The sequence below is a fragment of the Anser anser genome (genome assembly GCF_964211835.1).
Source record: "Anser anser genome assembly, chromosome: 23".
NCBI classification, from domain to species: Eukaryota; Metazoa; Chordata; class Aves; order Anseriformes; family Anatidae; genus Anser; species Anser anser.
In genome coordinates this window covers 5,932,465-5,958,429 of record NC_139744.1, presented here as the reverse complement: position 1 = coordinate 5,958,429, position 25,965 = coordinate 5,932,465, and the positions used below count along the sequence as shown (strand labels likewise).

General features: G+C 51.3%; 1 protein-coding gene across 1 annotated transcript in view; it reads right to left on the bottom strand.

Moving 5' to 3' along the window:
- Positions 1-357: 357 nt before the first annotated feature.
- Positions 358-25,965, bottom strand: part of MYO1D (myosin ID) — a 158,099-nt gene continuing 132,491 nt past the window's right edge. Inside the window, exon 22 of the mRNA XM_083808955.1 lies at positions 358-2,912. Within this exon, the coding sequence (XP_083665081.1) occupies positions 2,756-2,912 (157 nt within the window). The 3' untranslated portion in view covers positions 358-2,755. The remainder of the gene's footprint in view (positions 2,913-25,965) is intronic.

Here is a 25,965-nt window from a genome sequence, read left to right as displayed (position 1 = left end):
TTAATCGCGTTAATGGCACCGGGGTCACCCCGCCGCCGGTGGCTTCGGTGCGCGGTGCGGGCTGAGCGAGGAGTGGGGCTGTCCCGACGCGGCTGCCAGCAGAGCAGGCGTTCTGGGGGCGAGGGGACAGGCGCAGGACGGCGAGAGGAGACAACGGCGCCGCCGGCAGCAAAACTGGACTGAGCCGGGAGCTGGAAGGTGCCGAAGGTTCCCCATCGCAGCACGGCTGCCCCGCGAAGGTGAACCGCGGGTTCTGAGCGCGCCGAAAGGGGCCTGGAAACTCCACTGCCCTTCCGTGCGTCAGGAGCATCGTCTTCCCCGCGACGCCTCGCTGGTCAGAAACGGGCACCACAAGAGTGGGATGCAACTAATTGGTCTTTTTATTTATGACAGTGAATTATGTAAACAAAAACCCAGGTCAATGATAGTAGGTTTTTCTGCTTTTTTACACATTAAAATATCAACTACTTTAAAAAAAAAAAGTTCATTGCATTATCGCCCGAGGCTGAAAAATCAAAATTCAATTTAGAAATAGTTAATTTATGGAAAAAAAAACAGGAATATATATATTTTATATATTTATATATATATATATAAAACCAGAGCAGGAACAGATAATATATTTTATAAAGACATTTTTCATCTCATACAATATTGCCATCTCATCTCATAGCATCAGAAATTTCCTACACACGCAATTTATTGCTGTCCATCATGATTCAGTACAACCATTTCGTTGGAGGGATAGTGTATAAAAGTGCTGATTAAAACTCCTGCCACTACCTTGCCTACGGATTAGTGTCACTAGGGAGGCTTTGGGACCATTAGATACAAAAAGCGAGAAGTGCAAATAGAAAGGCACAGCAATGGCGAGGACTTTCCTACTGGCGCTTCCTCGGGATGAGGGCAAGCGCGCTCTCCTCCCGCCCAGGTGTGGGATGGCTTCAGCTGTGGCGCTGCTGCTGCCGTGGGGCACAAACTGGGATTAGGTGGCCAAGGGGCCGTGGGGGGCCCTGGGTGGTCGCACTCGGCAGGGGGCATGGGGCACAGAGCAGGGGGCACAGGGCAGGGGCATGGGGCAGGGTCGGGAGCTGGCACGTCGCCGCCAGCCTCCCAACAGCCGCAGAGCTGTGGGGCAGCCTTTGAAGGGTGCCTGGTGCTTGCCGGCTCCTGGAGGGGCCTCTGGAGGCCACGGGGCAGCCCTCATGTGCGGGACGCTGCGTCCCCGAGCAGCTCCCCATGAGCAAGCACCAGTGGCTGGGATGTGGCTCTGGGCTTCTGGGCTCTGGTCCCATCAACCTCAGGTCTCTGGCAGTGGTTGGGGAAAAAGGCTGCCCCTGCTCCCCAAGGCCACGGCATGGCTTTTTAAGCATTTTATTTAGGGTTTGTTAGGTGCTTCTGATTCCTAAAATCCCAGAGCTCAGTTGCACCTATGGGGTGTCACCACACGTGCCCCTGGCCATGGTCGCGTCCCACGGGCTGCAAATCCTGACCTGACCAGCAGCGCCAGGACCTGGTCTACGGGATCCCAACAGCCCCACAGCCGCCTCCACTCAAATACCACCTCCGCAGCCTGAGCTACAGCTCGCTGGCCTTAAATAAAAAGCTTGGTGGTGTACCTGGCACAGAGGAGAGCTGGTGAAACCAAGGCCCTAGGTAAACACACAACACCAGGAGCGAGGTTAGCCAAGCTCTGTGCATCAGCTAAAGGTGATGCTGGCCGAAAAGCCAAGGTGATGGCAATGGGGCCACTGACACCCAACTGGGAAACCTGTAGGAAGGGTCCAGCCTTGCAGCCGGGTCTGTGCTCCTGCCCTGCCAGAGGCAGTGTCTCCATAGTGCAAAGCGGGGCAGCGCTGGGCTGGGTCCATGGGTCCCTAGGCCCCCGCAGAGACCCGGACAGTGCTTCCTAACAGCCCTCCCCAAAGCTCATCACTGGGGATACTGAAAAGCCATGGGATCATATAAAAACTCTGCAAGGCCGCTGGGTCCAAATGGGAACCCACTTTGGTCACTGGAGAGGGTAATTAAGGCAAAAACAATGCAGATAGATTAAAAAACCCAACACCTCTGCACTGTGAATCCCACTCTCCCGTTGCGCTGGGCTACCCGGCTCCCACCAACTTGCCTTTGTGCTCCTGAACGCCAGCAGGGAAGCTGCGAGCCACGAGCTGCGTGTCCCCGACCAGCCCGACCCCGTGCGTGCCAGCGGGGCTGGGAGAGCGCGGGGCGGCTCCGCGGCAGGGACGCCGGCCCTCCTCTCCAAAGGGGGCTCCGTCTCCATCAGGATGTGGTGCCCGATCGCCAGACTCCCTTCCTGAGCCGGTTTCTTTGGTTCCTCCGGTGGAGGCTGCACAATATTGCAAAATGACAGACAAACACAGAAGGGAACAGGGGAGAGGGCTGAAGAATCAACGTGGGAAAGGGAGGAAGGGGCTAAGTACCTATAAATGCTTTTTTGGAATAATTCAGATGCACTTTCCTGATATTCTGGCCTGTTTTGTAAGGTGGTTACAGGCCACATCGACTGTTTTAAGCCTTCGTTGCATGTGGTAGTAAAACCCTTTCCTGAATGTGGGTTTGCTAAACCTCTAGCTGTAGAGATCTTTTTGGGCGCATGACTGTGTCACAGCTGAGCAGCTCTAAATTATTCCCCTTGAAAGGTCCAAGGCGCAGGGAGGGAGACCAAAGCCCCGGTCTGTCTTTCCTCCGCTCTCTCCCCCGGCTCACTGCGCTGGCGCTGGCGGAGTGGATGCTAATTCCCTGGCACGCAGAGGACGAAACCGGAACGATGCTTGGTGAAATCCGGCTGGGATTGGTTAATCTTCGTTTCCACAGAGACGGTGCATTTCCGCCCGTGCAGGCTGCACTGCACCGGGTTGGTGACGCTGACTTGCAGCGCGCGCTTCTCGCTGCAAGGCAAAGGGAGAGGAAGCGTCAGGGAGGGCCGGGCCGTGTTTTCGGGTCAGGACGCGTCCTGCGGCAAGCAGAGCAGGAAGCGTAAAGCCAAGGAAACCCCCGGCCTCTGGGCCTCGGCCGAGACCCTGCCTGCCCCTCGGCAGAGGGTCCCCCACGAGGGGCTTCCAGCAGCGGGCCCAGCGCCGCCGGGGGGATTCTGCTTCATGGCCGAAGCAAAGGCCGGGCTGCAGAAGGCCTGGGGTCTGCTGCCAGCTCTGCCACCCACTCGCTGAACGACCTTGTGCAAAATCACTCCCGTCTCTAAAATTAGAAAAACGGCAAGGACATCCCTCGTTCTGAGCTTGCAGATTAAAAATACAGCTTAATGTAGCTAAAGGGAGCACAGGTGGTTATTTCTTTTTCTAACGTGCTGAGGGAATTCCTCGACAGACCGACGGACAGACAGACAGACTGACCCGGCAGCCCCTGGGGTCAGAGCGCCCTGCTCAGAGGCAGGGACAGGACTGTGTCACTGCAAACCATTCCCAGTTGTTTTAACCCTTTAACCCAGCTTTGGTACTAAAAATGAATAAAATAAATTATCCCACAGGAAAAAAAAAAAAGAAAAGAAAGAAAACAACCCTGGTTCCCCAGACAGGAAACTGGCACAGAGAGGAAGGGTTCGGTGGTAAATCCAAACCCTCCAACCAGCCATGGCTGGCTTGGAGCTGAACTCCCAGTGCTCATATGCAGCTGCGCTGGGGTCACCTCATCCCACTGAGAAGTTTCAGCTCACACAGGACAGGGAAGATGCTCCCGGGTGCAGGGAGAGCTTGTTCCTGCACCAGAACCCTCGCTGGCCTCTGGGGAAGGAAACAGGGCTCCGAATGCACATCTGAGATCCGTCTGCACGTGCTGGGCCATGGAGCCAGCCGTGCCAAGGGATGCTCACGACCAGGCAGACCCTGCAATGCCCATGGAGCTGCCAGGGCCATCAAGGCCACCGCGAGAGCTCCCTCACTGCCTCCAGGCAATTCACCTTCTGCCGCCATCCCCTCTGCACCAGAAGGGAGCAGGTGCCACGGAGCAGGAGAGTGAAGCAGCAGAGAAACACCCACGATGGACCTGTCCCTATGAGCCCCTGCTGGCCTCAGGAAGCAGGAGAAACCCAGGAATTTGGTCTCCAGGAGAGCCTCCTGCAACTTCACCCGTGCTTCAGATCCTGCCGAACTTCCAGCAGCTCCTAGCACAGTATTTAGGGCTTTGAAGACTCAGCAGCATCGACTCCACCGCCTCTTGCCCTGCTCTGCATACAGTACGGAGGATGCGCTGGGTTTCTGTTCTGCGTATCGGCTGCGCTTAGCTCGCAGACACGAGGGCTTGCCTTGCTTTAGCTGCTACAGTATTTTCAGTGATGCAGCGTAAGCCCTTTGTACTGCACAGGCTTCGTTTCCACACTGCTAACGCAGACTGGTCAAGACGCATCACACCCAAAAAGCAGCACTTTTATGCAGTTCACCACTCACAAAAAAACTGAGCGGTTGTTTTGTTTGGAGAGGTGCTGGCAGGGCAGCAGCACACAAAGCCCTCACGTTGTCCCAGGTATTTAATACTTATTTACTCTTGCCGCAGCGAGTTGAGGCTAAAATCCCTACTTAGTTTGCTATTTTTACCATGTCTTAGCAGAACGAGCCATACACACAGGAGGGCCTCTTGGAGATTCCTGCCATCGTGTGCTCGGCAGGCAGGGTTAGCATGAAGCGTCTGTAGCAGGGCTAAGTGCTGAGGACTCCTCTCTCCTCTCCTGCAGCCCTCACCAAACCGCAGGTAAGAAGATGGAGGTTCTGCAGCCATGAATAGTTCCAACTCTGTTGACCCTTCTGCACAGCAATAAGCCAGCCCTTCATGTGAGAACAGGTTTCATCCTCAAAACATTTTGTCGGGGAGCAGAACAGCCCTTGAATGGCACCCAAAGAACCCTTTGCAAGTCCAGCGAAGGATCACAAACCCTGTCCTTGGTCTTCCCCAACAGTGATGCGGTGCTGAACCCTGCCACCAGCTCCACAAGCAGCTCAATGTACTGGGACCTTGCGTCCCTTGGATGCTGCTCCTGTGCTTGGTCAATCCCAACAAGGATGAGGTTGGAAGCAATGTCAGCCTGGTTCCCAGTCCATCAGTCACATTCGCATCGCACCTCTTGGTGCAGTGGCAAAAAGGGGAGATGGCAGATGCTGGCTGTCCTGGAGTGAGATGGCTCATAAGTGGCCAAAAGGGAAAGAACAGCTGTCAGCATCAGCCAGTAAACTGGGGTAAAAGACCTCCCAAAGCTCAGTGGCACAACTTGATTTTAGTAGGTAGCACAACTGGGAAGATGCTTCCCAAGTTCCTGCAGAATTTGGGTCACGAAGGGATAGGAAGAGTCTGAGAAGGAGGTGGTCCAGTTACAATCCTGAAAGTCCAACGAAGCATTTCGAGGGCAACGCATGGTGAAAACACCCTGTGGGGAGCCATCGGTGCTCTGCAGGTCAAACTGAGCAAGAAAGTGATGGCAGCAAAGGCAGAGACAAGTCTCACCTCCGCACAGTCTGGTGAAAGGACCGAGTTCTCACTGCATAATCCTGTCCCACTGTTGTCCTTCGCTCTTCCACCTCTCCACCTCAGTAAGACGAATCACAGTCAGAAAAAGGGGTTGTTACGGTGAAATTAAGGTGGAAGAATGCTTGTACTATTAAATTTCAAGCTTGGAAACACAAAACTGGTCTTTGTCTCACCATCCCTGCTGTAATTCCGTAAGCATTTCCACGGTTGCTCGTATTTGAGGAACATTTCCGAATTTACAAATTACATGCGAGTCATCTTACGGCCTTCTGACAATTTAAAGGAACTCCTGGGGTTTGCAATGAAGACGGAATATTTTGCCATCTCCAGGTTGGTGGGCAGAACTGAACGGGGTGTTTATCGCCAGCCCCCCGCTGAAGACACGGTCACCATGCAGGGAGTTAAGTGACAAGCCCACGGTGATGGAACGCAGCGCCAGAGTGAAGAGCTAAACCCAAATCCTCTGACTCTCAAGAGTTGTCTTTTAACCCCACACCCTCTCCAGCCTGTGGAGGAGCACAGGACGCGTGTATGAGCTTTAGCCCTGCGGCCGGTCCCTTCCCGCAGCCTGTGCACACAGATCTACCTGATTCAAAGCTCCTGCCTTGGGGTCAGGCGCGGTTTCTTACCAAGAACAGCTTCAAAGCCAGCCCCCACAACCAACACGCAGCCACTGTTGGGATGCTGTGTTCTCAGTTCAGGAGAAGCCCCCTGACCTCATCCTTCTGCTTCCACCCCCGCCGCTGCCCGTGGAGGTGCTGGTTCTGCCCGCAGCACATCGGCCCTGCAGAGCCCCCCAGGGCTGCCTCCAGCCCCCTCCGCCTGCACAACAGAGGCTGTTCCAGGCGTTGGCCTCTATCTTAATAAGTCCTTAATGGGCTTCCAAGATGCTCCTGGCATCTCTCTTGCACAGGCACACATTTAGGAGACCAGGCACACAACGTCAGGGCTAATAGAGTCGTAGATCCCGAGCACAGCCCTGCCTCTGAGCGCAGCCCCATCTGAGCTGGTTTATGGCAGGTTTGGCTGCTCACCAAGCCTGGACGTAACCCGAAAGCTGACGGAAGTAAAGTCAATTAGGACAAAATGATGGATGCTGCTGCTAGGCAGCTTCTGGGAAATAAAATTACTTATTTTTAACAACTATTCCATTAGAAGAGGCAGCGAGATGCAAGTGCTGGCTGAGAGCCTGCTGGGGAAGAAATGTGAGCCCCCCAGCACCCAGGCAAGAAACTGCCTGAGAGGGTGCAAAGTACAAACGGAGAGCGCTTGTGGGAGTCAGGATCTGGCCCAGCAAGGAACCGCGTGGTCATAACAGCTTTAGCACCACGTGAAGGCCTCGGTGGTTTGCGACCACACAGGTCTTCGTACAATGGTACTGCTGGGTGGAAGTGGCCTCTCCCGCGACATGCTGCTCTCAGCTGGTTGCACACAGGGGCCTCGCTCTGCTACGGGGATTTACGGCTCAGCGAGCCCCGCAGGACGCACGACTTCTCTCCCTTCCCCTGCGCCGAACCATCCTCGCACGCAAACTGCCTTTATCAGATTACTGCCTCTTATCTGTGCTCCAGTCCATCGCCCTGCACTTGTTAGAGACGCCGTCGATGAACGGTTGGGGCAGTTGCTGCGTGAGAGCAGGCGCGCGGGTTAAGCACCACCGGCGTCGCACGGAGAGCCGCGTACGCGAGCAGCCACATCCTGCAGCCAGCGTGGCGTCAGGCGTCCAGTGGGAGCCGGTGAGACACCTGGGCAAACGCCGGCAAAAGGGAAACCAGCAGAGAAGGGATGACTCAGAGTGGAAGCAGACTACTGGCCCATGAAATATGAGAGTTTTGACTGAGCATTTAATCTAGGACCTCAGGGAAAACACAAGCCAAGTAGCGCATAAATGGCCACAGACATCTGTCAACATTGTTGATAATACAAAAGCATCTTGTCTCCAGTAAGTGGTGGGGAGCAAAACGAATGGAGAAAAAGAGTGGAGAAAGATCAGAGGGAGTTTCTGCGAAGACAGCGGGCAGGAAGTTAAATAAATGTATTGTTAAATAAATGTTAAACACACAGGATGCTTAAGAGCAAACACAGATGACTTGGAACATTTTGCAAGAACTGTAATAGGCACGGAAACGGAGCGAAGCAGTAGGCCATGCGATGCCCTTCACTTAGCCGTGAACGCGAGCGGTGCCGGGCCGTCAGCGCGGGGGCCCGGGGGAAGCGGCAGAAGGGGCAGGCGATACGGCCTGCGGGGGGCACGGAGGCAGCTGGGGCAATCGTGGAGTGTGGAAGAAATTCTTTTTAGGAATCAAAATTTGGGCAGAAGATGGAAAACAGAGTAAAGGGAGCATCCGATTTTCGTGGCAGGCATTTAAATGAGGCGAATGAAGCATGCTGTGCAGTGTGAAATGAGGGCTCGGCAGCAATAAACCGAATGTGATGTATTCCGGAGGGGATTTTTTAAATGGGCAAATCTTTCTGGAACTTAGAGCAAGGCGTCTCCTCTGGAAAGAGTCATCACTGTGACTACTGGGCTAAGGCTTCAAGACAACACGTGGCTGCAAACAAGCTGTTGGGGAGCATTAGGAGCAGGATGGCAAATACTGAGCAGCTGTAACACCTGATGTAAGTCAGCGCTGCAGGCTCATCTGGCTACCGGGTGCGGCGTTTGAGGGGGTCAGAGATGAAGAAATACAAAGGCTCACAGATGAAGGGAGGCTATAAAAAAGTAACCAAAAAAAGCAGCAGCTATATTCTGCATGAAGAAGATATGTAAGAAGCGGTGATTAAAAACTAGAGAGGGCTAAAAAAAACCAGGCAGCTCTCAAGTCTCTGTTTCTACTAAAGTCCCTACTTCCAACAAAAGCCAGAAAGCCAAACAGTATGTTTGATAATTTCGAGGTGGGTTCAAATACATTCCCAGGCAATGTGTTGCTGCTGTGGGTCACAGCAGCTGTGCCACTCACTGCTACTGCGTGGCACAGAGGGGAGAAGAGATGAGCAGGATCTAAAACGAGATTGGACACAACATTTACATATCTGAGTTACAACAGGTGTCATTTGTGGAAAAGATAAGTGTCTTCTGCAGGAGGGCTTATAGCGTGCTGCCTGTGCAGGCTGCGTATCTGGCAGGGAGGGACGGGGTGTATCTCCTCTGAGCACTTGTGGCTTGCTGCAGCTTGCAGGACAATGATACTGGGTATTTGGGCTCGAGGGAGTGGGTGGTCGGAGAAGCTGTAACACCACAATGGCTTCAACGGTACAAAAATAGGAACAACTGGTCTCGGCACGTACAGACGTGGAACCGGCACCGAGACCAGACGCGTGTTTTGTATCTCCCCCTGTGTTGGCTGAGTCGCCCCGTGCACAGGACCAGCACGGCGGGCACCACGTGCAAACAGCCCTGGGGACGCCTCACTGCAGGGGCAGACACGTCCCACGCAGAGCCTGCGGCGTGCTCTGGCACGCTGCGTCCGCTTGCTCCCTCTCGGGGGGGTCGTCAATGTGAAGTGTGCACGGCTTCAAAGCCCCGGGTCCCACTTCCAGAAGAGATTTACACACTCGGAGCATAAATTTCCCTAAGTAAGACTTGGATGATGCTGACAGCATCGGCCCTGTGACTCCTTGGCACGCTTCATCCTTCTGTGCTCTGCTCGAATTCCCACCGCTGGGACCTGCCATCCGAGGCAGAAACACCTTTTCCCATCCAGCTCTCATTAAAATACACTGGCTCACGTAGCTATGGGAGGTTAAAAGCTGTGATTTACTGACTTGTGTACCCGAGAAAATAATTTAATGTCCTCTTTGCCTCCTTACACTGCATGCTGGGCTGTATGAGTGCTGGCAGTGAGAATAAAGGAAATCTCTTCTCCATGCTGCCAAAGGGGCTTGCGGTTTTTGGAGCGCCCCCAGACCAAGTCAGCAGGCTCCACTCTTCATCCCACCGGCTTGGTGCCCCAAGGGGAGAAGCCCAGGGTACGGGGATGAGCTGGGACCCATTTTTGGGTGCGTATCACTCCTCCCTGCTCGGAGCTCAAGAGCAGCCGGAGGAGCGGGGGACACGTGAGCACGGCGGGCAGCGTGCCACCCGTTTGCTGCTCGCCCTGCGTTCCTTGCACGTGCACGGCAGGGCCGTGACAACTGCCTGAACCACAAAGGGTTTTCACAACCTGCCTTGTGAAACAGTTCGAGGTCTCACGCAGTCAGAGCCAAGCATGAGACAGCCAGGGCGCTGTTTTCTCACGTGGGTTCTTGCTTTTAGGGACCCAGCACTGTTTGCGTGGTTGGGCTTTTCTGAGCAAGGTGGCCTTGGCTGGGATTTGACACTGACACAGGTCAAAGCGATGGAGGAGAGAGAATACAGAGAGGACAGACACAAATAAAGGAGATCTCAAGTCAGGATCAAAAGGCAGATTTCCATAGCCAAAGGTCAGAACAAGTCCTGCAGGCATGTTAATGCCACCAAAGGTCAGCTGAGTTAAATGTGGCTCTAGCTGGCCATTTCTCAGTAATTTTTCAAAATTATCTGCAGTCAGATGATACTCGATACCCTGTTTTTTTTTTCAGCCTTCAAAACTAACAAATGTTTGTGGCTTATTTCTAATGCACTTCTGTACCACGTGGTCTGTGTCCAGGCAAATCACATCGGAAGCTGGAAGACGTGCCTTTTCAAAGGCAATTTTTAATCCATGAGAGAATGACCAGGCTAGAAACTGCAGTCCCTACGGTGCCACTGACAGCGCTGTCACTACCCTTGAACAGTGGCTTTAAATCTTCTCTGGCTCAGACTTGCCCATGTGTCATTTTCCTCTGCAGCTCATGCTGACATCTATTTACCAATGTAAACCACAGAGCCACTTGCCTGAAGTTTTGGGAACCGTACAGTACCACATATTACAACATCAGACTTGAATTGCGTCAGCAACTCTATTCTTGCCATTTTAATAAGAAACAAGATTTGTTAATATCTAAAAAAAATGAATATTCTCAAGGGAGAGCGTTACATATGTCCAATGCCACATAGCAAGGCAGAAGCAAAGACTGCTATAAATACTCTGGTCTGCTGGCACCCAACCAGTGCACTGTCTCGTTCCTTTTATTCATGTCTAAACCATAAAAACTGCTCTCCTAAGAAGACAGCAGCTGCCATAACACGGATGTGCTTTTTTCAAGACGCGTCTGTGGCAGATCCAGGTATATTGCTTCCCGTCTGGCTGTCGGTAGTGCCTGAGGAACAAACCTAGTCCATTAAATGATTCACTCTCTCATTCTTAAAATGCATTTATTCCTACTTGAACCCAAGGTCAGGCGGTCCCAGAGCAGCACAGGCGAGCTGCAGTTCGTTCTTTATTTATGTAGTAACTCGGGCATTCATGCATCCATTCCAACTAGCCAGAGAAAGCTTTCCGGAAAGCATCAAGCTGTAAAATATTTCGGTCTCTTCCAGCAAAGCCAGCTGATTCTCCTGCTCCTGGGCAAAGAAGAGTCCCCACGGTGATCGGGGGCTGCTCTCCATGCAGGGCTGCACAATTATGGTCCATGAGCGTGATGTCCCAGCCCAACAGCCAGCCTTACTACCCAGGAGGATGGCACCCAACGTGTACATTTTACATTGGGAAAGCCCCGAAAAGTGTTTTTGAGACAGCACTTTGGCTGCAAGTGGAAGGCACGGTGGGTCCAACCACCTCCTTTTCTTCATCCCTGGAAAATTTGATGGAGCAATGTGAACTTAACTACCCTGTATCAGGTGAAATTCAAGGAAGGGATCGATTCGTGGCAGACTCTGGCTTCATTCAACCAGCAGCATGACTGCTGCGTCCCATGTGAGCGTGGTGATGGGGGAGATGTACGTCAGGAACGTGAGCTCTCCTGCAAACCATGCCCTGACCTTGGCACCTGCTCCTTCTGGTGCTTCCCGAATTCTGCTCCTATCGAAGCTGAAAAATTCACATGTGCACTTCAAAAGGAGAAGGCTCTGTCTTTTTTCTCTTCTTGTGTCTTCAGCATTCAAAGCCCGATGTAATTTATCCCTTACAAAGCATTCGCTAAAGCTGGCCAATGGTTTTCTGGTTGAAAAATGCATTTACTAAGTAGGGTATTTCCTGGGAAATCTCATCAACAAAGCAGCGTTCAAAAAAAAAAAAAAAGCAAGCAGCTCATGCAGTGTGTTAAATATTTTATTTTCTCAAGCAGGCAAAGTGAATGATTTCAGAGCCCTGTGTGGGTGTGGAAAATACCCATTTCCAGTGGGTAATGGAAAAGGTGGCTCCCAGCCACCACGGGATTGCCACCAAAGTGCCCAGCTGCCAGGGGCCATGCACAAAGACAGGGGTTGCTGACCTAGCACCCTAACAGGAGACACCCTAGCATGTTGCACTGCTGCCTTGATCACTCGGGGTTACAAGGACATGCCTGCTCCAAAATCCACAGAGCCCTACTCCTTCTCCCTCGGCCCCTGTGTGCAGTTCAGCACTGCAGGACTTACATTCACCCCAGAATTCAGTGTATTTTGTGCTCTCTCTGAAGCTAAAAATTATAAATTTTACATGAATTCTCCTGCACGCTAAAGACTGGCAATAAGCTGCTGTGTTGCAAGATAAGGTGAAGGAAAGTAAAAAGAGAGGGGAGAGCTGCTGATACATCTGGGGTCTGCAGCATCCCTCTCGCAGGAGGAAGGTGCCCGAGTCGTCTCCATCTCTCCACATACCCTTGAGTTTGCAGCAGTAACAGGAGTGTCTTTTGGGGCTAATGCATCTGTACCTGCCTTGGTAAGGAGTGGAAACCAGCTCTGGTGCATAATTACGGAATGGATGTTCTACTTAGGTAGGAAACAACCTTTAGGAGCGCGTTACGTCCTCGCAGCCTCGCTCCTCCCTGCCCACACGCGGCAGGCACAGACGGCTCCGCGTGCTCTGCAGTTCCGGTTATGTTCAGCTTGCCTTTGGATGCACACGGAGCTGAGTTTCCAAGGCTGATGGTTACCTGCGTTACAGTCGGGCTACAACACGAGGATGTCTTTTACCACTTCAGTTCATCTACTCAAACCAGCCCGGTTCTTAAACCCAGCAGCTTTCCCTTGGTGCAGCACAAACGTACCAACTGCAGCTTCTTCTGAAGTCTCCTTTTAGCCACATTTTCTCAGCTATTCTGAGGCCTGGCAAAGCTTTTGAGAGTCAGCTCTCATCCAGCTTTCTACTTTAGTAGCATCAAACCTGGCCACAAGACGCTTGAGCGTTACATATTTTATGAAAAAGCACTGTGCCAAAAATATGATTCAAAGTCCTTGGCTATAGACAGGGTAAAAGCACATCAACTCGTTCACGAGGTTACGCCAAGAATCCTGCATTACAAATGCACTGGCACATAAATAAAAGACGACCACTTAGGAAGATGAACACAGACCGGCTTCCCGTTTTTGACATCACGGGCCTCGATCTCTGCAAAGGCTGAGAAGCAGCAGAGGCGCTTTGCTCCGTTCTCTTCCCACCGCTGGTCCTCACCACCGCCCAGCCAGCTGCGGGGCTCCTCGGCTCATCACAGAGGCACCCGTTTGCCACGTCCCTCCCAAGAGGAGGCTCTTGGCTGCTTTAGCAGATGCCGATAACATTCTGCAGCCTGAATTTTTGAAGGTTAAGGAACCTATGTGGCTACAGAGAAATTTGGAAAAAAGAGAAAAAAGCTTCAAAGGCAATCTAGCATGTTTCAGTCAGCTGGAATGCATCGGGCACCTCCTGAAAGAATTTGAGGTGAAGGATTTGATGATGAAGATGATAAATGTAGGATTCTTCAGCTGCTTACCACTCAAATTTACAAGGGGACAACGATTTCCTTGTGTCAAACAGCGGTCAAACAGTTGAAGGCAAGCTGGGTGCATTATGTTGGAAAGCCACGCTGCAGCGAAGTGCTGCTGTCGCCCTGTCAGCACAGGCACAACGCACAGCCAGGCCGACGGAGGAGCAGCTCTGCTTCCCCCACCGGCACGGGCAGGGCTGTAATTCAAACAGACGCTTCTGAAATCGGCAGGTAGAAGTCTGCAGCCACAAAATGGTGGAAGCTGCCGCTCGGCCTCAAAGAGATCACACACAATTATTGTGAAAAAAACAAGTGAGGAGGCTTCGGAAGTTCTCTCCTCCTTCTGGGTTTCCTTATTCTTTGGGACCGACCCGCGCAGGTGAGGCTGCTGGGCAGCCACTAAGGTATCGGTGGGCGCTTTGCTTGGGCGAAGCCACCCGCGCAGTTTGCCGGTACCGGCTCCGACTTCACCCCTGTGATGACACTGGAGCCGCTGGCGGGGAGCGGAGCCCTGAATGGGGCCAGGGAGCAGGGCTGCGTCACCGCACCGCGCTGAGCCCGCGGCTGTCACGGTGCGATGCCCCAGCACAGCCGCCCCCGAAGCCCTGGCACCGCTCCTGCCCTGCAGCCCGAGCCACCGCGTGGCCAAATGCAACGGCCCCGTTGTGTCCCGAGCACATCGGGCTCCTCGAAGCTGGGAGTTGGGTGGGAGGTGGGAGGGCCCCGCCGTCCCGGGGAGCACCCACGGCCTTGTGCGGGCAGAGCTCCCGCAGCGCCCTTCGGCCGGCGCGTGTGCCGGCACAGAGGGGGTGATGGAGAATGGCTGCTTTTAGCACCACGGCTCCCGGTCGCTATAGCAACCTGGATATTAATCATCCCATCGGATGCTTCGCTCCTGCCAGCCAACCAGGGGCTGGAGCAGAGCACCGAGAGCTGGTTTCATTTACTGCCTCCTGCGACTGCTGCTCCGTGCACCCTATATAACCCCTGCAGAAGCTAATTCTGCATGAATTCCCCTTCCTACGCCGCCCTTTCATGAGGCTGTTTTGAAGTTCCCTGGGGATAGTCCTGCTCGCCCGCAGCTGCCGTGGCAGAAGCTGGTGCAGAGGATGCTTGGGTGTCACCAGGACCCGCCTCGCGCAGGATGAGGGGACAGCACGCTGAGATGCTGGTGGCGTCCTGGGACCACTCTGCCCGGCAGCAAAGCTGAACCAAGGCTAACCCCGAAGGAGATTTCTGACGCTGAAGCCCATACCTTGGCCGTGGGCATAACCTTGCTCCATCAACAAGGGCTGCTTCTCCTCCTCAGCTCCTCTGACCTGGGACAGCTGTGCTCAATCCTGTCTCTCTATTTCCAGATCTGATCTGAAAACCTCAATTTTTTGCCCTTGCTTATATCGCTTAATAGAAAAAAAGAGAAATTAGCTAAAGCTTCAGGGGATACAAGAACGCCACAAAAAAGAGATGTTATTGTGCTGTGCTCTATTGCAGCTTTTCTCCCAAGGAGAAGCAGCATTCCTGTTCACCCTGCCTGTGCGAAGCAAGATTTTATCACGTAGCATCTGATGAAAGGTCACAGTTTTACAGCCAACCAGCACTGCACGAGAACATTTTCCCCAGTGGTTCGGGCAGGCAGCATCACGGCTACTCAGCCCTCAGGTCCTTTCCAAAAGCTCAACGTGAATTTTTATCGAAGGCGAGTGCGCAGGGGTGGGGTGCGCTCAGGTCACCATGCCCGATGTCGGGCGGGCAAGGAAGCCTCCCCTCCCCTCCCCTCCCCGGATCCACAGCGCCACGTCCAGCCGAATCCTTCCTCGCTTAATGACAGGCTTTTAGCCTCTTGTGGAGGAGTCTGGCTGAGGTCTCCCTGCTGTTAAAAATGCCTCTCTGTACAGCCAAAACAAGAAGCATTTAAACATAGTGATTTATTATTATTTTTTTTAGCACTGTCCCCCTTGGGAGCTGTTCGATTGGGACCGGCGCGGCAGCGAGGGCACTGCAGGCAGTGGGGTATTTTCTGCAAACACCCAACCGTGCCAGGTGGCTCCCGAAACAAAGGTGGCTTAAAACCAGTACCAGACCCTGCCAAACAAGGCAGGGAAGAATCATTAGCCAGCAGATGACAGACAGGAAGGGGAAAGGTAAGCAACGAGTCAGAGTGACTCAGGGCACGGACCTCCTGATTGCTCCATCGCATTCGGGTTTTAGTTTTTGCAGCAATTGCAACTTCCCTGCTATTTCCTGGGGGCAACAGCACACCCAGGACCTTTATGAGGAGCCTGAGGAGATAATGCAAGTAGGCACTGCTCAAAAAGGGATTTTAAATACAAGGCAAGCTCAGAAGGTCAGAGTGAAACTCAGAAGCAGATCGTACCAAGGGTGGTGCTACTGAAACAAAAGAAGATGCTACAAGCATGGGGTCCCAGGAACAAGAACGCAGGTGATGGAGCACGTCGGTGCATTCGTCTTTTTGGTTCCCACCTCCCCACATGCTAACAGCAGGGTCCCGGGGGCTGACAGTATTTTAGGGGTGATGTTTGATCAGGTTTACAGCCGTCCTTAGGACGTCGGGGGCTGGCGCATCTTGCCTGCACCGAACTTCCCCACTAATGCTACTTTTTAAGTTCTTGAGAAAACTCAGCCCGTTTCTCAGCATGGAAAGGCTAAAAGATGGGGACGGCCAGCCACGACCCAGAGGAGAATTCGGGTTACAGAAAAGAGAGTAACAGGCAATCGTGAGGTGGGCAAGTTGAGGAGGAAGTGGAGGATTTCATCAACACCAGGAAGGAAGAAAGAAGACGGCCTGGCCTCGCACGGACAGTGCCGGGCTGGGAACAGCCCCGGCTTCACCTCCCGCGGCATGGCGGAGGCTGCTTCTGCCAACTCCTGCACCTTTAAAACCGAGCAGCACAAAATTGTCTATGTGGGAAAGCCAGCCACGGCACTGAGATCACCTCTGCACCCACACTGCAGCATCCCACTGAAATATTCTGTGCCCGATCACAATTCAGGCGTGATAAAGTCGTTGCTGTTACAGAGGAAAGCATCGGGGTGAATCAGGTTTTAAGATGTGAAGTCTGGGGAGAGCAAATGATGAGGTTGATTTTGTAAGAAAGATTTTCCTTCGATCATGAAACTTAAAAGTCACAAAACAAAGCCCTTCCAGTAGTGCACACTAGCATGGAGGTATTTAAAAAGAGGAATATAATTTTGGCCTCCTGGTGTCCTCTCCAAGGACCAGCCGCGGTCAGATTAGCCTAAACCAATGTGACAGCCGACCTGCCAGGAGATTGGTATCAGCCACAGGCACTCCCCAGGAAAAAGCAGCGAGCTGAAAAATGTAACCCTATGACTAATGATTAAAGGCAGCCTACTTCTCTACATTTCAAGCCAGATGACTCCTAAGAGCAGCAAGCTTTCACCACGTTTCCTTAGTATTATGGATTGGCAATGTCCTGCAAAGCATCAAGAACGCTTCTTAAAACCAGGACTTAAGGTGTACAGGGAAATTGATTTTTGTGATAGCAAAATGACGGGCAGGGTTTTTAAGTGGACCTTGTATTCAGAGAGGTGGGCAGCCAATACACTTCTATTATTTCAGGAACGTTTGCCAAGATGTTCCAGAGAAGCCTTGGTATCACTTCTGCTGAGTAAAAGGCTCGGAGACTGCAATCCCAGAATAAAAAAGCTGGCACTTCTGCTCCACTTTGTTCTTTTTTCTTTATTCACTGATACATTAGCACAATTCACATAGGCATGACAAAAAGGTAGCTTGCTGTGAAGAGAGACAACTACGTCTTATTGAAATAACTGACCTATTTCTGCTTTTCCTTTCCCTAACTTATTCAACGAGAAGTTTGGAGTTACAGAAATAGCTGCAATAACTGTTGAGTCATGGGAAAATGCTCTTCCTTGTTTTAAAGGAAGCCTTAAAAACAGGTGCATAAGCAAAAAGACTTTTGCTTACAGACATGAAAAGTTCGGTAGGGAACACACACTGCCAGACCGTCTCAGGAAGGGGTGATTCCCACTATATTCAGCATTCACATTTTCATTGCAACACCACCTGTTTTTCATTTCAGGGTGTTACGTGACTCCTCAGGAGGACAACACCTATGCGTGCACAACACAGACATATACACTCAAACGTCTGTCATCGGTTACCCAACCCGGAAACACAGCAAAATCCTGCTGTCTAAAAATCCAGCTTCCTGCTCAGTAGGGCGAGCTCTGTTTTGGAATCACGGTCTGTATCAATTTTACAGCAATATTACTGCCCCATTAGCTGATCCTGGGAGCACATCGCACAGCTGATGGGAGGGCGAGGCCCAGGGAAGGTGCAAGGGATGCTTCAGCCCGAAGGAGAGGAGCGCTGTGGAGGGCAGAGAGGGGCTGCAGGAGCGCTCGCGACCAGCCAGCGAAGCCTCCGGTGCACCCCGTCTCGCTGGAATAAAAACGGGTCTGTTCCAGAGCAGGCTCGGGATGCGAGCTTTAGAGCCGAGACACGTTACTAGGCACAGTAAAATGCTTTTAATTACTGTCTGGCACAGCTCGCATTCTCAGCTGCAAAAGAATTGATCCTTCTTCCTATCTTTCCATGCAGCGTAGGGTACGGTTTTCACTTAAATGCTATTTCTGTAGATGTGCCTCTTTCCTTCCCACCCCCGACCTGCTGCTTCTTGCAGATCGGAGCCGATGCCAGGGGCTGCAGTTCCTGGCAGTGCTGTTACACCACCGCCCCGCAGGCAGCCCTCTCCCCGGGCAGGCCCTGCGATGCACCACCATGGTGCAGGAAACCAGACCTGGCGGCCTACGGGGTCTGTGCGGCCTTGGGCTCCGACAGAAATCTGAGTACAGGCAGGTTTGGCAAAAGGGAGTCGTTCTACGAATAAGACGCCATCACATTTCCTTGGCTCTGCAGTCTAACGGGGGATACTAATCACTTCTTGGGCCTATGGCAAGCGTGAAGAATAACTGAAATTCCCATGACAATACTGAATGCTATTTTGGAGGTACCAAACGGTGCTACACTCACCGTGATCACATCCATCATTTAGCAGGCGGAATTATCCATATTTCATGCCTTAGTATTTCAGAGCCCATGCTAGGAGAAATCGGCAGATTTACACATGGCACTGAAAAATTTGCTACATCAACCAAATGACTGCAAAGCTAAAGCCATTAACAAATCAAGTATCTACAGCTCAAGCATTCAGTATTAATTTACTTTGCTGCAGTCATTCCAGCTGAGCAAAATATCTTCCTCCACCCCAGTTTCTAATCAGCTTCCATCCTCCTCTGGGCTTACCAGAGTTAAATCTCTCACATTGCTCTCTGTGATAAATTGAAAAATTGAGCTGCAAATGGGGAAAAATGAATTGCAAAGCAAATGCTTCCACTAGTAATAGATTAACTCTTTGTTCCAAGGCTATCACATCATTTCAAGAGGCTTCCTATATGTTTTCTCAAGAGCCATTGCAGTGACAAGATAAGATGCCACCACTGTGAAATAATCTCTGGGAAAAGAACCATCCCCCCAGTCTCGAAGGTATGCCTGTGTGCGAGCTGGCTGTAGACCTCAATGGCAGAATTACCAAAATGGCAAATTAACCTCTCATCTTAATATTAAACCTGCACGAGGACCCTCTTGCACTCGTCTTAACCTTTTAAGTACTTTGCACTAACACCACGAACAAGGAATATTCTCCAATGCAATTTAAAACCCGCATCTGAGGATCTTGGTTTTTGCAACAAACTTTTGTTTGCAAGCTACAGAGGTAGCTGATAAGAGTTTAGAGCAAATAAGACAAAAATCATCTTTTTGCGAAATAGATCTGTTCTTGGTCTCGTGAGTCTCTCTTCCTGCCTGCAGCTGAGCAAAGCAGTCTTCTTCCCCTTTGCAGTCCCAGAGCTTCTCCTTTCCAGCTTCAGCAGCCCTAAGCACCAAACACGCTAACAGGAGAACAGCTGACTACATCCAGGCATCCTTTAATTCAGCTTAGGAGCTACAAATACGGAGATAAGTCAGAATGACACGACGGTTCAGATCTCTTCTTAAACTAGGATGTGGGCACCGGACCACAAAGCGTGGAAACCAAAATCCCAACATGAAAAGCCAGAGGATCAATGGGAGTGAGCACGGGTGGGATCCCTCAGGGAAAAGCGCCAACGCTCTTCCCAACCTTGTCTGTCCTGGCCCAAACGGCTCCTGTACGGCATTCAGCACATCGCCTGCCTTCATGCTTAGCTGAGGGCTCTGCATCAAACCATTTCTGTATCACTGGGTGCGCTTCCAGAGACCGCGAGTAGGTTGGGCGATCAGAAGAGTCCGCCTGACCTTGAGCTCAGCGAAGGCCCTCCTTAAGTCATGCACGTTTCTCTGGGGCTAAAATCCTGCCACAGACGTTGAGAGCCGACAGGCTTATTCGGATCACTCAGAAACAGAGGTCACAGCAAACCTGCTGCTGCCAAGTTCAGCGTGGCGTTGCATGACGCGTAGCACGAGCTACTTAGTGAGCCAGTCTGCAAAAACCTGCCTGAAAATGACCTGTCAGCTTATAAATCCACTTCTGTGCTTTTGTGATAGCCCTGCTTATACGCAGTGAGGTCAAGCTCCCTGTGCCAAGTAGCAGGTCCTGATGCTGGAAGGAGATAAAGGCTCCTTTCAGACCCGTGTTTCCCAAAGGTGCCATGCACTTGACTCTCTTTCAGGTGTACGCATCTTCACATGACACATATTGAGGGAAAAGCTAGCTACCTTTAAATTGCTGCACATAATTACCTCTGAATTCCTGCAGTACAAGAGAAACAGCTGGAATGACTGGCTGCATGTGTAAACGCTTGTGACCAGGAGAAAGCAAGCTGCTGACAGGTAATTAAATGCTCCTGAGCTGGTGTAAACACCTAGGTCACTAATTGGAGCTGCTTCTTACTCTTTAGCTTTTTGCTTCTTTCCCTCCCACAAGGAACTGAGCTGCTGCCAGCAAAAGGTCAGCTCAACGCAGGCTTATTAGTCTGGAGTTCTGTCCTTAAAAGCAAAACCTTTGCTGTGGTTTTTCAAATCCTCCCTGATCTCCTCTGAGCTCTGGGGACCCGCACCCCCCGAACTGAGAGGTGCTGTGGCAAGCAGGGGAGGCGAGAGGCAGCCCGTGGGACCACACGGCTGGGACAGGGGCAGGACCCAAGTCTCAGGACCCGAAGGTGCTGCCTGGGGACGACTGGGTTCCCAGCAAGCGAGGCTGCAGTCAGCCCCCGACAGCCCACCAGCTTTCAAAGCTGGATTTTTTGGTATGTTATTGAAATTGAAACCAAGTTCTGATTTTGACTTCGTCAAGGCGGTCACTGCTGCATGCAGAGGCTCAAGCTGCCCTCACAGAGGAGTCCTACAAATACGACACAATCCAGGGCCCTTGCTTTTGTGGAAGTACTTCTGGTGAACACAAGCAGGGGCTATGAAAACCCGCCTGGTGAGCACAATGCCCTGTGACACCAAACCCATCCAACAGTAACAAGCGCTTCAGTATTTTCATGCCAACCAGCCACACATCCAACTGCTGAGAATTATTACGATTAAGCATTTGTAGACGTGTGAGGGAAAAGCTTACCGTGCCGATTTTGCTCTGTTCCGTGGATAACCACTGCCTAATTACCACATTTTCCCTTACACAGACAAACTGTATAACTGAACCCTAAACACTCTAGATCTGCTACAGAGATAACTTCCACTTGAGATAAAGGAGCAAGTGGTACCAGAAGATGATTAACAGCCTAACACGGAAAGTTATCTGGCAACAGCACGACCAGTGACCTACAAATGTCCACTGTACAGGGGCCCAGCAGTCCAAGGCTAGTAGGAACAGCTGCTAACAACCGCATATCGAAGCACATTTAAGAGGTGTATTACATTTCAAAGGCATTCTGGATGAAATTGGGCTGCACAAGCCCCCTTCTGTAACCTCCAGAGATGGCATGATGCTAGCGGCAGCCTGCACGACACAGATAGAAAGCACTCACAGAAACGGCGAGAAGGAAAGGCGAGTTACCTCGGTACCCCAGAGCTCTGGCCAGAAGGTAGGCTCTGAGGCTCCTGAAATCCAGCTGAGTGCATCTGAGTGAGGACCAAAAGGTATTTGAGGGAAGCCTTATTTCTAGGAATACCTATTACATTTCACTACCTTCCCTCTCCTCTGGTCCTGCTGAGTTGCCACATGGATCGTTTGTGGTGCTTTTGCACTCCGGGCTGGTCACCTTCCACCCTTTATATTCCCCAAAGAAACATTTGACAGCCAGGCACGCAGCTTCTTCCTGCTTCTGCAAAAATACACACCAACAGAAGGCAGGACAAGGAAACATAACTTGTTCAGAGCCACAAACGAACACAAAACCCTTAACATACACCGCAAAAAGAGAAGCCAGATACCTTTTAGAACAGAAAACTTTGGAGCTGGCAGGGTGTTAGTGTGGAGCAGCACAAAGCACTACACCTAAGTTGCAGCAGAGTGCCTGAAGCTGTCACACAGTGCTCTGCTTATACGGACCTTGAGGTCCACTGTAGCTCCCACTGCCCTTTAACAGCATCTCAGAAGTACGGTGAGGATGCAATTAGTTTGTGCTGGCCTCCCAGTCACTATTTTCACTGCTGAAAGCGTCAGCGTGCTCTTCCTGTTACACCGGGAGCCAGCTTTATGCTTTCTCCTCAAAACCCCCACCCTGCCATGCTGACCACGTGCTCCCGGTCGAGTCTGGCAGGACAACCGGAGTCCCACAGACGTTCAACTGGGAACAGCAGGACAAACTGCAGGTCTGCCAGCATCGCCCCTCCACCAGCAAGCAGCTGCTCTGCATCCTCTTTTGCAGAGGAAACCGCAACCCAAACCCAGCTCACTATAGACTCGCATCGCCACATGCTCCAAAGTCAGCTGCCTCTCATCTTTGAAGAATTATGCTACTTGGGTATGTTTTTCCTATGGGGAAAGCCCTACAGAAATGTGATAGTAACACCTGCTACCACTTCTGACTGTATTACGAACAGGTCACTTCTTTCCAGCTTTAGTTTGAGAAGGAAAAGCCAAAGGGCAAGTGATGGGCTGCAGCGTGGCCACAAACGTAACAATAACTCCAAAGGGGATTTTCCAAAAACTTCCAGTTTAGTTTCTCTATGCAAAGGTCAGAGCAGGAAGGAAAAACCCTCTGGTGATCCTGGACTTGTGACAAACCTGAAACCCTTAACAGCACAGTCCTGCATGGTCTCTGTGCTGCCCTGTTCTCTCAGAGCTGCCAGCAAGCCAGAGACATCTCGCCAGCCCTTTTCATGCATTTTTCATTCACTGGCTACAGGTTATTTTTCCAGCTCAAGAGGACCGAGTGGTTTCTGCCGCCCATCAATACCGTTCAGCTGCCCAGAAACGCTGTTATCGATGTGGCCATGGCTGGATGTGCACATTGCTCCCGCCGCGCCCCCAGCCTCCGGCTGACCCAGAAAGCAGGGGTACAGCAGCCAGCTCTGCTCCCAGGGACCGAGCTCAGCCCGTCGCTGTCTGTTCTTCCAGCACTGGCCCCGGACAAACGGACTCAACAAATAGTTTAGGATGGAGGGGCTCGCTGCAGGTCACCTGCACTGTGCCCCCCATTCAGAGCAGGGCCAACTGGAAAATTAGATCCAACCTCAGGACTAGGCAGCAAGCAAATCCTGCTACAGCTGACAGTTTGGGGAGGATGCTCAGGGCCAACTGCCCACGAACTGCTATGGTCAGCCCTGGCTGAAAGCACCGAGGAAGAGGACACCTTGTGGAAAGAAGCTGTTCTGTAACAGCTGCCACTTCACAACTCTCATGGACAAGATGTTTAGCCTACTACAGATGAATTAAAGATTTTCCTCGAGGCTTCTGAAAAGCCACGTCAACAGCTTACAAGCTCCACAAACGTAAGAGTCAGGATCGGGCAGAAAATCTTTAAAAGCAATATCCCACCCCGCATGGGATAGAGGCGCAGCCAGCTACAGGGAGAGCACCTCCTGCGTCTCCAGACCTGGCACTGGTGAGCAAATAAAAAGCGGCAGCCTGGAAAATGGGAACAGTTGATGGATTCACTGCTGCGAGGAGGCAGCAACCGCGATGCTCTCCAGAGACAGGTATGTGCCAGGGTGTGCGTCTCCGGAACAGAGCGCGCAGAGGCAAGGTCACCGTGTGCTTGGCAAAGAGGGACACCCAACCTGGTGAAAAGGGACACCCAACTTGGCAAAAGGGACACCCAGCTTGGCAAAAAGGGACACCCAACTAGTTCCAGCCCTGGGGACAGAGCCTTCAGCTTCAGAAAGCCTGGAGAAGGACGGATTGCTGGCTTCTCCCCGCCTGTGAAACTCTAGCCCGGGGGCTGATCACTCAAATGGAGACTCCTTCCTTTCCTTCATGCCTTTATCTCCTCTTTTCATCTGCATGATCCAAAGGAGATGAAAAACAAAGAGGATGAGCTGTCTGCTGCCTGGTTGCGCAAGGACGCAGACAAAAGGGAGAAGAGGGTGCTGTGCTATTTAAAGCTGCCTCCTCCTCAACTCCTAGGGGTGGAATTTTACCTCTCTAGTGTTGGCTGCTTTGTAGGAGGGATTTAAAGACTACTTATACAAAAATGATCATTAAAACCTAAATTAAACCTATGCTTATTCAATATTTTACATTTCAATTGTTCTCAAAATCCAGAAAAACACATCCAATTTGCCACAGAGATTTACTGCCATTTTTCTACCGTTTTACTAAAACAAAATCAAAATGCTGGTTTTTAAAATTATAAGGATGCAAAAAGCTCCTTTGACAATAAGCTTGCAGCACGATTCCTTAACTACACAGCATCTAAAGTGACTTCAAATTAAAAGAATTTTGAAGCACTGTGATTAGTTTGATTACTAAATCAACAACTTGATTTAGTAAAATCACTGGCAGCTCACAAAGTATTAACAAAAACAATTAACAAGTGTTGGCAGTTTTCAAGTTATATTTACCAACTAAATTCAGACTCTAGTAAATGCAGACAGCTGAAATCCCACCTTCTGTAATGCTTTTAACCTTTCAATCTTTAAACTGGTAAAACAGAAAACAGCACTTAAAATAGCCAGCATATACTTTCAAGGTTAATGCTGGTCACCTGGGCCAAACCGCAGAACGCACTGATGAGAGATGGAAAGGAAATCATGAAGTCAGAAATGCTATCACACAGAAGCCAGTCTGTGTTAGGTCCCAAGAGCAGTGCTGCCTTTGCTGAACTCATTGCTTTGCCAGGTGCTTTGGTAAATTGAGTCCAGACAAACACTGTTCAACAAGTTTCCATTTTTTAGGTCAAAAGCGGCTTTTAAGACCCCAAAACAGAGTGTTCCAGCCCATCCCCTTGTGCCATTAGACACGAGCAATGAACACTTGGATGCCTAGATTTGAAAACTGAGGGCACAAGCCACAGCAGGGAAACAGCACATCAGAAATTAAGATAGCTTTAACAAAGCACAACTGGTTCAGCACTTGCTCTGGTTAAATTTAATGAGTCATTGGGTCTTGATAATGTGGAGGCAATACAGCGAGTTCCTCCTTATATAATCTTAAATGTAAACAGATTCTGTGAATAAGCATTTTCAAGTAATAAATGGGCTTCTTGTTAACAAAGTGTCAAGTAAGAAGTTGCTGCAGCAATGGTGATGGATGGTTAATGTCTCCTCTGGCTGCTGAAGGAGGACACAGAGCCATGTCAGCTTTTCCCTTTGTACAATTTCCACCCATCCACTTTGCGAGGCAATCCCAGGTGTGTATTTTTACTGCAGAATTAACGTTGATGCTTTGCACTGGGATCTGCGACAGCTTCGCCCGTCTGTGGGCGCTCGCCACAAAACCACAGCTGTGATACCAGGGGAGATCCTGCAGCCTCCTCGGCGCTCCCAGGGATGCATCCTGTAGCTTTCCTGGGCAGCAGCAAATCTACCTGCCCCACTTCTTTCCTCCTGAGTCGCTGGGGGTCTCGTCCGTGCCTCTGCACACCGGGAGCTGCGAGGGCTGTTGGCATGCCGGTGGCTCCGCTTTGTGCGCTGAGCCAGGAGGCTGCCAGCTCGCGTGGCAGCTCGGTTCAGCTCTGCTCGCTGATCAGAGGTGTGCAAAGAGATGGGGGCTGCGGAAGGGGCGATGCCCAAAGCCAAATTAACCTTCCTCGGGTGACAAAAGTGACAGCCAGCTGCGGTGCTACTGCCCCAGCTGGGGCTCCCCACTCATGCTCCCCGCTCAGCGCCGCCGCCTTCAACAGCTGCAGCAGCTGTTTAACCTACGCATAAAGCTATCCTCAAAACCAAAATCTATTCTGAAAAGGGATAATATGGACTATGTGGTTTAACAGCAGCTTGATTTAGTTCAGGTACCTTCCTTACCAAGTTAAAATGAAATAAGGCACGAAGCAAAGTAGGTGTCTATGCAAGGTTTGGCACTGCTCAGGGTAACCTGTTTTCAAGTTCAGTGACAGGATGCTCACATAAAGATCATCTCTTACAAGAAGAGAGAATGCAGTTGTTGGCTACCCTGCAAAAGGAGCCGAGGGCAGCCAAAAGCCATGAGGGCTTTGGTGGTGGGATGCTGGGGAGGGCGGGCAGGCGCCACGCACTTTGCATCCTCAAAACCACTCACACGCACAAGAGGAAAACCAAAGGACGATTTTTCTGGG